The following is a 12,125-nucleotide window of genomic DNA, read 5'->3' as shown; positions in this document are numbered from 1 at the left end:
AGGGGAACACAGAATTATTTTCCATAAAAAGAAGTGAATCTGGCACAGAGTATGGGCACTAACAGGTTTCTTTCAGCTCATTAGTCAGGTTATACTAAAACCTTGGTGATGTGAGGGATCAGTGACTTTCAGCCAAAACCCATCCTGACATTAAACATTTCTATTTCATAAACTTAATTTCCGACTGGCTGTTTGATCACAGCAAAGTGCCTGAATATTAAAAATGCTTTATTATTAACTCCAGTCAACTCCTTTAGAGTCACATTTGAAATCTCTGAATTCTCTGTACAAATCTAAGGCAACCTGTTTCTCTGAACCCTCCTGAGATATCAGCTTCCCTGGATGTACCAGCAGTCTTAAATGCATCAAAAGTAATACTTTAACACTTTAATTTAAAGATATCTTTGTAAACTTGTTTTTGGAAAAGTGTCATGATGAGGAAACAGCTTTCATTCTGATAGAATCAGTTCGTTGAACATGAGGAAATCTTATATTTTCATATAATTTGGAAAAAAAGAAGATTGAAAGCAACAAGAAGAGGGTTTTTATTCAGCTTAAACTGATCCCAGAGGAAGAAGAAGAAGAAAGTCTTTACTTTGATAGACCAAAACCAACAAAGAATGCTCTCATTTTAATTATACTGGTCTCAAGAGGAAGCAGAAGAATTTGATTCTGATAGTTTTGGCCAGAAAAAGAAAAGACGAAAACGGAAGGTCAAAAGGGTCATAATTCTCCGGATTTTTGCCGGATACGGGAAATGCAACCACATACGGAAAGTGTACATTGCCATAGTTCTCTCACTTTGCTCTCTATTCAAAATGTCACTTTTATTAATGTGGCACAATTCAACACCTGGAAGTATCCAATAATGACCTCAAGCCTCAGCAAATGAATTTGAATATTTTTCACCCAGTGAGGAAATAACAAGGGCCGCCCTTACTAATCAAGATCTGATTTTGGCTTAGCAGATTGTTTACAGCCTGGAAAACATCATGTATAAAATCTGGCACTTTAGGACTGCTGGACTCAGAGCAGTTTTCTTCCAAAGCAGTAGACATCACATGCTGAGACAATGGTGTCCTGATGCCACAGGACATCAGTACAAAAAACCACAAGTACATTGTTGCAACGTTTCAGCTGTGATCTATACTTTTGTACCATTTACAATGGTTTTACCTGCATGGGTTTTGATCAGTCGTATACACAACCCTATACACCATGCAACGCTGAGTGTCAGGAAAAGAAGCATAAACCATGAGGCTGCAGCTCATCCCCCACATGAAGTGAGCAATCCACCCTTTTCCGACTAAGGACTATGGCATCAGAGACGGAAGTGTTCATTCTCAGCCCCGCTGCTTCACACTCAGCTGCAAATAGCCTAAGTGCTTGCTTGAGCTCTCTGCTCCATGAAGCCAACGGGACCACATCATCTGCAAAAATCAATCTTAATCCTAGGTTGACCTATATCCAAACTAAGTTTCTGATTAGTAATGTCTGTTTGTGTTATTTCCTCATGGGGTGAGAAACAATTAAACTCATAGGCTGTGTTCGAAACCGCCTACTACATACTACCAAACGGCATACTCATTCGATCAGACAGTATGCAGAGCGTTTACACACAGTGCACTTCGCTCCTGCCCGAGCCGAAATCAGCCAGCCTGAAGCTGATTTCGCTTAAGCTATAAACTCTGTAAATATATAACTTTAGCAACATTTGAAACATTTTCAGGCGAGAACGTAGTTGTTTAGATCCCCAACGTGTTGAAAATCTGACAAAATACCGACTATTTCCAATTTTGTTTAGACGAATTCGGCGCTACTAAAGCTAGCCGTAGTGAGCAACGCACTTCCGGTTATTTTCACAAAATGAACCTACCCTCGTTGTAGCTAGCTAGGAAATGACGATCGGCGACGTCAAGTTACGTTGCATCTTGGGTAGTTTAAGTGTGACAAGTAACCACATGATGCATACTCAACATTTCGGCGAATCTAGTATGCATCCGGGAACTTAAAAAAAGTTAAAGTTAGTAGGAGTAGTGGGAGTAGTAGGAGAAGTAGGCGGTTTCGAACACAGCCATAGTCTTGATGTAATTGTAATCATTAGATGGCACCATCACCACCACCTGGTGGCACTTGTATTTTACAGATGCGGTTGAAGTATAATAATTCTGGCCCTTTTGACTTTCCATACACTGTTCTGCTCGTATTGACCAGAATAAGGGTTTTACTTTGATAGAACCTACCAAAAGTACTAATATTGCTTCCGCTTGTAGTAAAGCGACAAAAGAGTACCCCTACTAAAAGGTTTGCAAATGTAGAAATACACCTGAAAACAAAAGGCTGTGCTTCGGCTAACAATATTGGCCGGACCGTATTTCCTGTGACACACCGTCAGTGTTACCAAGAGTAACGGCAACAGGTGGCCTTCACACAGCTGTTTTCGGTGGTTCCGCTGTGGTGATATGAGTGTTTATTACAGCACGTTTATGGCCCCTGAAACGGCTCTCTGACGGTCCATAAACCTCTGAACTGTGGCCCGGACCTCTGGACTCCGCAGCAGCGACACTTTCCTGCCGTTTTTCTGCCTCAGCCGTGTCTGTTCTTCTGCGTCCAGAGATGAAGAGGAGACTTCTGCTAGTGTCCAACTCCACCCTGCACGGCAGCGGCTACCTGGACCACTGTCAGCAGCACATCTCCAACTTCTTCGGAAAGTAAGTTTTCATGCAACAACACTGGAACAGCTGATAAGACTCAGGAAGTGCGTGAAAATGCCGGATTTACTTAGAAAAATCTCTCCGATGAAAAAGCATCCAACATCTGAAAGTGACGGAGCTCAACAAGGAACTCACTTTAAATGGAAAATCTGAAATTTTGTTTAAAAAAAATACTGAATTTTTTTTATTTTTTTTATTTAAACCCCTAAAAAGTTCAGATTTTAGGTTATAGTAGGTGGAAAGACGGATCTGTCCTATTTTAGTGAGTGTATTTGGGTTGTTTGTGTATTTCAGGAACGTGAAACGGGTGCTGTTTGTTCCTTATGCCCTCCACGACAGAGACGCCTACACAAAGACAGCCAGGGACAAGTTCAAGACTTTGGGTAGGTTTAATCTGCAAACATCTAATGTTCATGTAGCTTTATTCGACCGTTTCTTTCATGTACATTTTATGTATTATTTTGTTTTATCAGCTGTGTTGTTTCCTCTTTATTTAAAGTATTTCTGTTTATAAATGGTCTATTTCCTTCTATTTCCTGTGTGTATTATAGATATTTTCCAGTAAAGGCTGTCAGACCATCAGATTCAGTGCATGATTACTGTGGGCTTAAAGCACCCATATATATATATATATAAAATATAATAATACATTTAATATATATAATATCTAATAAATAATATATATAGTCTCCTCTTATTGAATTACTCTCAAAATAGGTGGTAGGCTAAGGACCAAAAAAATTACACAAAATCACCAGTCAAAGTTTTATCAGATGAGATCAAATCACAAGTATTATCAACACAGTAATGAAATTTCATTCTTAAATATTATGGTTACCATCACTACCTGTGTACCATGACACTACTAATTAAAAACATAGGTTTTGTATATTTATAGACGAGCCATTTGGGTCACACTGATCATTAAGTGTTTCTTGGTCTCCAGTTTATGTCTGAGAAGCTTTGGCTGCAAGACATAGAGTCTGTTGCTTGTTATTCTCTATTTTTAGGCACAGTGTGCGCATTAGAAATGCACCAAAGGTCAAACAAAAGTTGTAAATTGAGCGGTTTGACCTCAGATTTGAAAGTCGTGGCTGTGTTGAATCCTCTGTGCTGAAAACACTGATGTGTGTTCGGCCCCTGCAGGTTACGAGGTGGACGGCATCCACGAGGCTGCGGACCCCGTCGATGCCGTCCGGAAGGCTGAAGGCATTTTCATAGGTGATTTTCTGTTTCTCCACATTCTCGCCTCATACTATCCCGTTTGCTCCGTTAACCTGCGGCGCTAACAGATGCGTGTGTTTGTAGGAGGCGGCAACACGTTCCGGCTGCTGAAGAGTCTTTATGACAATAAGGTGGTGACGGAGATCAGGAAGCGAGTGATGGAGGTGAAACACACAGACAGCATCACTCACAGCAGCCAAACATTTACACAGTTTAATGAATAAACTTTTTTTTAGGACAGCTTTAACTTTCTTTAGTTTCTTTTTTGTCATGATTAATTCCAACTGAATGTTTTTTTTGGCATTTTGTCTTTTTTTTGGGGGAAGTTTTTTTGAAGCTTTGTGCCCCAAACAAGGAACTTCTTAACTGAGGAAAATAGTCGTTAGATAATTAAACCTAATAAAGCTTACGACACCCGAGTACTTTTATGTGAGTAGGATTTCAATTACAGGGCGTGACTTCTTTCCCCCGTACCTCTCTGTCATGCCCCCTTTTCCAGGACGGGGTCCCTTACATGGGCTCCAGCGCCGGCACCAACGTGGCCACTGTCAGCATCAGCACCACCAACGACATGCCCATCGTCTACCCTCCGTCCTTCTCCGCCATCGGCCTCGTCCCCTTCAACATCAACCCACACTACCTGGAAACTGACCCCAGCAGCCGCCACATGGGGGTGAGCCACTCGGCCTTCTCTTCTGTTGAATTTACCCTCTGATATTTACGTGCATTAACTTGTTGACCTGTTGTGGGGGACGTTCTCTGTAGATAAGGACGTGCTGTAGTAAAACACAACGGAGCAGTCTTTGTCCTGTGAGCTGATAGGTGTAAGAGATAACTGCTTATCAGCGTTATGAGTCATCACCCTCACAGCCCGTTATAGCTGCCTTCAGGTAAAAGAGAGGCTGGTGTGATGAGGAACCACACTGAGTTGGACATGTTTTAAAGGCTGTAATACACATGTAATAATGTATATTCAGCACAGCTTGAGACTTTTTCAAGTTTGGATTCAACTAAATGTTTTTGATGAGATGAGTGAACCTTAACCATATCTAACCGTTGGTATATCAATTTTTTTGGGGGGCTTTTTATGCCTTTATTAGATATGACAGTGTAGAGAGACAGGAAGCAGGGGACAGAGAGAGGGGGGAACAACATGCAGCAAAGGGCCGTCCAATGCGGGACTCAAACCGGGGCCAGCTGCAGCGAGGACTATAGCCTCTTGTACCTGGGGCGCCTGCTGTACCCACTGAGCCACAGACCGCCCCTGGTATATCTATTTTTAAGGATTTTTATGTTCGAGTGTCCAGGCCGGACGTTTTGTCACTAAAAAGCAAATGAAGGACCGCCTGATGTTCGCCAAAAAAAAGAACCTGAACCTGAAACAAAACCAGCTAAAACAGCGTGTTGAGAAAACCATCCTTATAGTCAAACACGGGCATGGCCGCATCATCCTGTGGGATGTTTTCCTCCGGCAAGGACAGGGCGAAAGATGGAGGCGGAACGACATGGAGCAACCCTGAGTGGAAACCTTTCAGTGTGCTCGTGCTCTCAAGTTGGATCGAACGTTTTAATTTCCACAGAACAGTCCAAAGCTCAGGATGCTTTGGTTTGGTTCTCATTAACAGCACCTTTTAACCTCTAGTTTTACATATTTATTGATAATAATTTTATCCGTGCAGTCGTTTGATCCTAAGTTTGTGCTAAAGAGCAACTTGTTTCACATCAACACAAACTTTAGGCCATATTTTCTGATCATGTGACACGTGTCGGTGGCCAAATGGTAGAAACAGTAAAAAGAAAAAAAAAAAAAGAAAAAAAAAAAAACAATGAAAGAAGAGCGAAGCAGCGTTTAGTTTTCACATAAAGACAGTTTTCGTGTAAAGAAGCAGGAATGAGTTTGAGCTGCAGATATGCTAATTTGAGGTTACGCAACACGTGAAGTTGTGAAACTGCAGCGCTTCACAAAATAAAGTGCACTGTCAGCAAAGTGAAACGAAGAGTTGGTCTGATGTTGTGACATTAGACACGTTGGAGACTTTCATCTAAAAGCTGCGATGCAGTTTAGGTCGGCCAACGCGGTTCTGTGGTGGCTTCGGTTAGTTTGCTTTGGATTTGAAGGAAAAGAGGTGCAAACCTTCTGGATCCAGGTTTTTCTTTAGGCTGCCAGCTTTTGTTCTCACAGTAGTCAGAAATGATCAAAGTTGAGCTGTAGTTTAACCATAATTAAAACAGGGATCCTTTCTTTTCTTTTTTTCAGTCTCCATTTCTAATGTTTTACTAATTTCAAAGCTGTCAGATTGACATCTTTATGTTGCATCCTCACTTTTTAATGATTTATAAAAGAAAAAAAACAGCCAACTGTTGCACTGCAGAGGCTTTAAGCAAAAGCAAACAAGACATTAAATTAACTTGGCGATCAGACATCCCCCAGCTGTATGCGGTTAAGATGCATTCATTTAGTGCAGTCTTTGATGAAATACTTACACGTCCAAGGCTCCCTCTGGTGGTTGCTGTGGGTTATTGCAACAATTGCATGACGACATATTCTCCAGCGCTCGTTTCACACAGAAAAGGATTTCAGTCCAAAAGTGAGTGAAAACCAGATTCTGGCAGGTCCCTGAATGTTGATGTCGCACTGAATGAACCTTTAGTGTTTGTTTGTAAACAGGTACATGATAAATGACACTTCCTTATTAGAAATACATGACCTGTATTATACTTATTACTGTAATCCTTTTAGAAATAAAAGAGAATTCATTTAAATGTAATCAAAACCTTTGTGGCTGCAAACACAAACTGCTAAATTGTCTTGATTTTGGACTTTGAAAGACTAAGAAATGACAGTAATAGTGGACCCAGCCGTGGTGGCACTGATCATAGCACACACGCTGAAATCAGCCGTTTTCCGCACAGTTTGCATGTGTCCTGCTGACTTTGTGGTTGTTGCTCTTGTTCAGGAGACCAGAGAGCAGAGAATCACCCAGTACCACGAGGAAGCAGATACTCCGTCTGTCCTGGTGAGTGACCGTGAAGAGGAGCGGATGAAACTTTATCCGGCAGTCCGTGACCATCTCTGTTTGCGCTTTTTAGGGTCTGAGGGAGGGCTCCATGCTGCTGGTGGAGGGGAGCAAAGCCACACTGCTGGGAACCACAAAGGCCCGACTGTTCACCAGGTAACGAGGATTTTAACCTCAACCAAACCTCAATGTAACCAAATCAAACCTGAGCAACATAAACCCAACTTTCTTTAACATTAAACCAGGTCCTCAGCTTTTAGTTTAAGGATTTATGACATGAACCCGAGTCAGATATCCAAACCTTTTGCTCTTGTAGTTTTGCTCTGTAAATCCGAATGGTTCAGATACTACTACTACTACTTCAAATCAATAAACATGCAAAATATGGAAAAGACAACAGAAACAATAAAACAAGATAACAGAAAGTAAGAGTAAAAGTCTCAACATGTGTTAAAAGCCAAAGAATAAAAATGTGTCTTAAGATGAGTTTTAAAAGTAGACAATAAAGGGGCACTTCTAATATGTAACGGCAAATCGTTCCATAGTTTGGGAGCGGCAACACTAAAAGCTCCGTCTCAACCCAAAGAAAGCCCAGCTGTGTTGCTCTTACTTCGTAGTGCAGCCTTCTGTAACCTGCGCTGCTCACCTGGACTCGTTGCGTTTCAGGGGGAATCCCTCAGTGGAGTACGATCCAGGCTGCGACCTCAGCTTCCTGCTGACCGACACGCACTGACCTATCAAAGGGGAGCTGGAGGCGTGTAACCATGGAGACGGTGTTTGTCTTTTTTGACGTTTCACATTCAAACAGAATAAATATTGAATAAGGAAACATTATACATTTGTCTGCTTTTGATTGACCGTTTGTTTCTTCTATAACGGCCGTTATGAGTCCTATTTTCTTTGAATTATTCAATTCAAATATACTTTATTAATCCCCAAGTGGAAATTACAACAATTATCAAAGTTTCAGAGCCGCATCGCAGAGAGCTCAAAACCTACTCGAGGGTCTTTCATGTAAATCAACATAAAGACAAAAACACAGAAGAAAACGTGAACAGATTTGTTTATTTCAGTTCCAAAAGGTGAAATCATCTTTACGAAATCGTTAATTCTTACTCTCTAGGTGAAAGAATACATACATCAAAAATAGTCAATATTTACTCATGGCAGAAAAAAAAGAGTGGTATTAAATATAAAACAAAAACCCTCAAACACAACAAATATCCAGCTACAGGACTGGAATCAAATCACTGCATTCAGCCAGTTTTTTGTTTTCAGGTTCTGAAACTTTTGTGTTGTTGCGCAGGAGAATTTAGCTGATCTTGGAAAAATAGACCACGTTAAAGGCGCCGAGACACAAGCGAAACATCACTTTTGTTCAGAAACAGAAACCGTGCGATGGTGACGTGATTTCAGTCCAGCTGGCAGCGAGAAAGATGCGTTAAACTCGTATATTTACACCCCGAGACTTTAGAAAAATCTCTATAAAAAGTTTTTAACAGTGCAGTCAAGTCCCTCCGCCACGACTAAAGAGCTCAACCTCATCAGACGCCCAGATCGGCGCTCGCAGCGAAAACCGCTTCAGTTTCTTAGAAAAACAAGTTCACTCGTTGAAAGAGCGACGTGGTTTCAGGATGAACTTCAGCCAAAGTTGTAGCTCAACATGAAAAAGGTGAAAACTACAGATGTAACAACATTTTAATCAAAAAATGACAGAAGGCCTCGACTAAGGATTAGTTTAATCTTTGAAAGCCTGTAAAAGGTGTAATAAGAGGCGCCCGCTGTTATTTCCCGAAGCTCAAGAGGAGATGATGTTATATTCGGTCAAAAAAAAAAAAATTTGAGACTGTCACCAGTAAATGTTTACGATGTTCTCTAAAAAGAAAGCTGAAGATGATTTTCCTTTTGTTCCAAAAACACTGCAGCTGTAGGTTTGTTGATCACTTTTTATGGTTTTCTCTAGTCGTCATCATTCCGACTCATTTGAAACGTGCACTTATTTGAGCACGTCGGGTTTCCATCAAAATGTGGCGCAGAGAGCGACTCGGCTTAAAGAAAAATTATCCAGTAGAACCAGCAAATGCTCCATTAAAAAAAAAAATAATAATAACAATAATCTCACGACCTTTCGCGTATCTGCAGCAATTCAGCGATGTCCGCCAGTAGTATTAGTGCGTCTCTGCGAGCTGTTAGTGAAACGGTGATGGAGTGATGACGTTTAGAGGCAGCAGAGAGGATTCAGAGCGAAGCATGAAATCAGTGGATGAACAAAAGGAAAAACAGTCATCCTGTGATCGTTTACTGGATACATTTCCAAAACCATCATCAGCCTTTAAACAATTCATGGTGCAAACCCAATATGGGCAAATAGCAAATGGCTTCTTTTTTTCTCTCTTCTTCTTTTGTTTAATACATTAATACACGTGCAAACTCATCAAACATAAAAAAGCAACCAGCACAGCTGCCAGTCACCACTGAAATCTGAGGAAGGCTGTTTTTAGAAACTAAAGAAATCTTAAGGAGGCCTCAGTGCAGGAAAAGGCATCAAAATAACAACTGACCATTCGTTAAGCCCCGCCCTCTTAGTTACCCTTTCTGTGGCAAGTGTGGCCCCTCTTTGGCACATGTCACAGCTGCAGGTACCTGCGGGGTATCTACAGGTGTTGGAACTTTAAACTCTTCAGATTCTGCTGCTTTAAGGGTGAAATATTGAGAAATGACAAGTAATCCGAACTAATTTGGACGCAGATACTCTGTGGACCAATCGCTGTACAGTAACACTACAGATGATGCACCTCACCGTGAGCACTTAGTGACAAATAACTATTCCCAGCGTGACAATAAACCAGCTAATATAGTCTTAAGAGCCAAACCACTCTACTACTGCTGGGATATATCACTCACCTTAAATATCGATTTTGTTGAAGAAAATCTTCCTCGTCAAGTCTGTGAAGCTACAGATTTAAACAAGATGGCACTAAAAGGAATTTATGATGATGGAGGACACAGCCCCTCCCTTCTTTAGAGGTCAGGTGGTTGAGCTGTCTTTAAATCATATAAGAGCGTTAAAAAACATTTATATGTATCGGAAGTACGGCAAAATGTTGTAACTTTGCCAAATAAATGATCAAACTGAAGTTAATTTGGATCAGGAAGCTGACAAGATACCTTTCTGGTAGTTATTGCAGATATCTAGTATGTAACTAAAGGCTGGATGTGCTATCTGATGTTTTTGTATATATGTTTTAACGTCCATGGAAGAACTTAAATAATTAGTTTCTGCTTTTGTTTAATTCTTTTTTTACAGATTGCCGTTAAGCTTGACATCATTCTAACGTCACTGCTTATGTAGTTACGGCTCTTTGCCTGCAGGGGGCAGAGTGTTTCTTAAACGTTCAGGTGTGGAGTCGAACACACGATCGAGTTTACAGGTCCAAATAATCAGTTTTGATAATACAAAGAATACAAAATGATTTCTTGATCTTGTTGAAAAACACTGGACTATCAAAGGTTTGTACAAAATAAAAACAAAACATTGCAAACAGCTCTCCAGCACCCCAAAGACGAGCTCTTACACCAACCAGCATCCCCACACACACACACACACACACAGCGAGAAGGAAAAGCAAAGTTAGGAATACATACGGATAAATATATTACTGTGACGATCATCTCAAATCAGAGCAAGTAAACCACCCTTATCCAACCCCTGGAAGCAGTTTATCAGCCACTTTAGTTATTAAATTTCATATTGCTGCGTTATTGCCATTTTTTCTCACACATGATCACAGTTAACTGGCAGACTCATGATTATACAGCTGGCCCTCGTGTACATCCCCTCATTTATATTCATATTCGTTCATTTTAACACTCTTTTCCACTATTTATTTTCCTTTTTTTCACTTAGCAGTTGATTCTGTGTCTTTCTTGCTTTTTAAATAAAGGCTTATGATTATTACATTTTGTACACTCCCATTTGGACCAAAGCGGTTCCAGTGCTGGTTCGGAGTCGCCTCTAAGTCGGGTCAGGCTAAGAACTGGTTTGGTTTTCCTCCACAGCCAGAACCCGAACAGAGCCACGTCATCACATGGCTTTAAACCTCTCTTCTCACAGGTTTTAAGTGGTTCATTGGCAGCGTTCACAGACTGAACAGCAGGAAAATGAGAGGAACACTCAGCTAACGAGCTTCCGCTGCTGCTTCAAACTGTCCATCCATGTTGAAACTTGAATTAGGATTTTTAAAAATGGCGCTCACAGCCGCAGCCTTCACAGTCATGATAAGAAACCAAGCTCCAAACCAGCACTTGAACAACTTTGAGGGGGAAAAAAAAAATCCCCAAAAAGACCAAACTCAGTCAGACTAATCTTTAAAAATCTCTATAAACATCCTTTGTGAGTTCGGAAAAGGTCCACAAATATCTCAAATGTATCAGCAGTTCTGGACTTTTGGGGCAACAAGCACCAACAGCTCATCAGTAATTTTATGTTTGGACCAAACAATGTGCAAATCAGGCCAAACTCTGCGGGAAAAAGCCTCGAATCTCTGGACAACATGCTTCATCTGAACAAACCGATGAAGTTAAAGGATTAGTTCAACAGTGTGGGAAATACTCCAGCCCAGTGTGGGATTCTGATTAAACTTTAATATTTTCAGTGATTGGGCTTTTACATGCAATGGGCTTTGGTCCTTTGAACTAAGCTTATGCTAACTAGCATCCAGCCTCACATTAAGCATAAAGACAATTGGGACATTTAAAGCAAATAAGTGCTGTATTGTTGTGGACATAATCTGCATAATAAGTTGCTGTTTATTCCCCAAAATGACGAACTATTCCTTTAACGTTCAATTTGAAAGTAGAATCATTTGAGCGATGAGGATTTCATCTGTGACCAGTTTTTTTCCAGCTTCTCTTTTGGCACAAACACAACACGACTAATAAAGACATCTCATTAAAACTTAAACAAGTACCATTATCTGCCACCCAACCGTCAATACAGTGAATTCTCTCAGAGGCCATTTTACCCTGATTTCTTCTCCCCTGGACTTTCTCTTAGCTGGCCTTTAAGCGTCAGTGTTGCCGTTCTCCTCCGGCTGCAGCTGCTCCTTCTCGGTGCAGTCCTCCTGCGGGGGGCGCACTCTCTTAAAGAAGCCCAGCTGGTGAGGAGGAG

General features: G+C 41.0%; 2 protein-coding genes across 2 annotated transcripts in view; one reads left to right on the top strand and one right to left on the bottom strand.

Moving 5' to 3' along the window:
* Nucleotides 1-2,373: 2,373 nt before the first annotated feature.
* Nucleotides 2,374-7,789, top strand: LOC142396228 (alpha-aspartyl dipeptidase). Its single transcript, XM_075478780.1, has 8 exons — nucleotides 2,374-2,711; nucleotides 3,009-3,097; nucleotides 3,861-3,935; nucleotides 4,023-4,102; nucleotides 4,438-4,611; nucleotides 6,896-6,955; nucleotides 7,029-7,111; nucleotides 7,622-7,789. Exons 1-8 carry the CDS (start codon nucleotides 2,617-2,619, stop codon nucleotides 7,686-7,688), a joined length of 723 nt encoding a protein of 240 aa, XP_075334895.1. The 5' UTR covers nucleotides 2,374-2,616; the 3' UTR covers nucleotides 7,689-7,789.
* Nucleotides 7,790-8,000: 211 nt separating this feature from the next.
* The window catches only part of itgav (integrin, alpha V), a 44,244-nt gene continuing 40,119 nt past the window's right edge, over nucleotides 8,001-12,125 (bottom strand). Inside the window, exon 32 of the mRNA XM_075480090.1 lies at nucleotides 8,001-12,111. Within this exon, the coding sequence (XP_075336205.1) occupies nucleotides 12,019-12,111 (93 nt within the window). The 3' untranslated portion in view covers nucleotides 8,001-12,018. The remainder of the gene's footprint in view (nucleotides 12,112-12,125) is intronic.

The sequence above is a fragment of the Odontesthes bonariensis genome, chromosome 12 (genome assembly GCF_027942865.1).
Source record: "Odontesthes bonariensis isolate fOdoBon6 chromosome 12, fOdoBon6.hap1, whole genome shotgun sequence".
Classification (NCBI taxonomy): Eukaryota; Metazoa; Chordata; class Actinopteri; order Atheriniformes; family Atherinopsidae; genus Odontesthes; species Odontesthes bonariensis.
Note: the sequence above shows the minus strand (reverse complement) of the source record. Positions and strands in the feature narration are given on the sequence as shown.

Bases quoted from the DNA above. Each gene is read 5' to 3' on its own strand.
- LOC142396228 (XM_075478780.1), top strand. From the start codon at position 2,617: ATGAAGAGGAGACTTCTGCTAGTGTCCAACTCCACCCTGCACGGCAGC. The intron at 3,098-3,860 runs GTAGGTTTAATC...CGGCCCCTGCAG, and splicing joins GGACAAGTTCAAGACTTTGG to GTTACGAGGTGGACGGCATC. The intron at 4,612-6,895 runs GTGAGCCACTCG...GCTCTTGTTCAG, and splicing joins CCAGCAGCCGCCACATGGGG to GAGACCAGAGAGCAGAGAAT.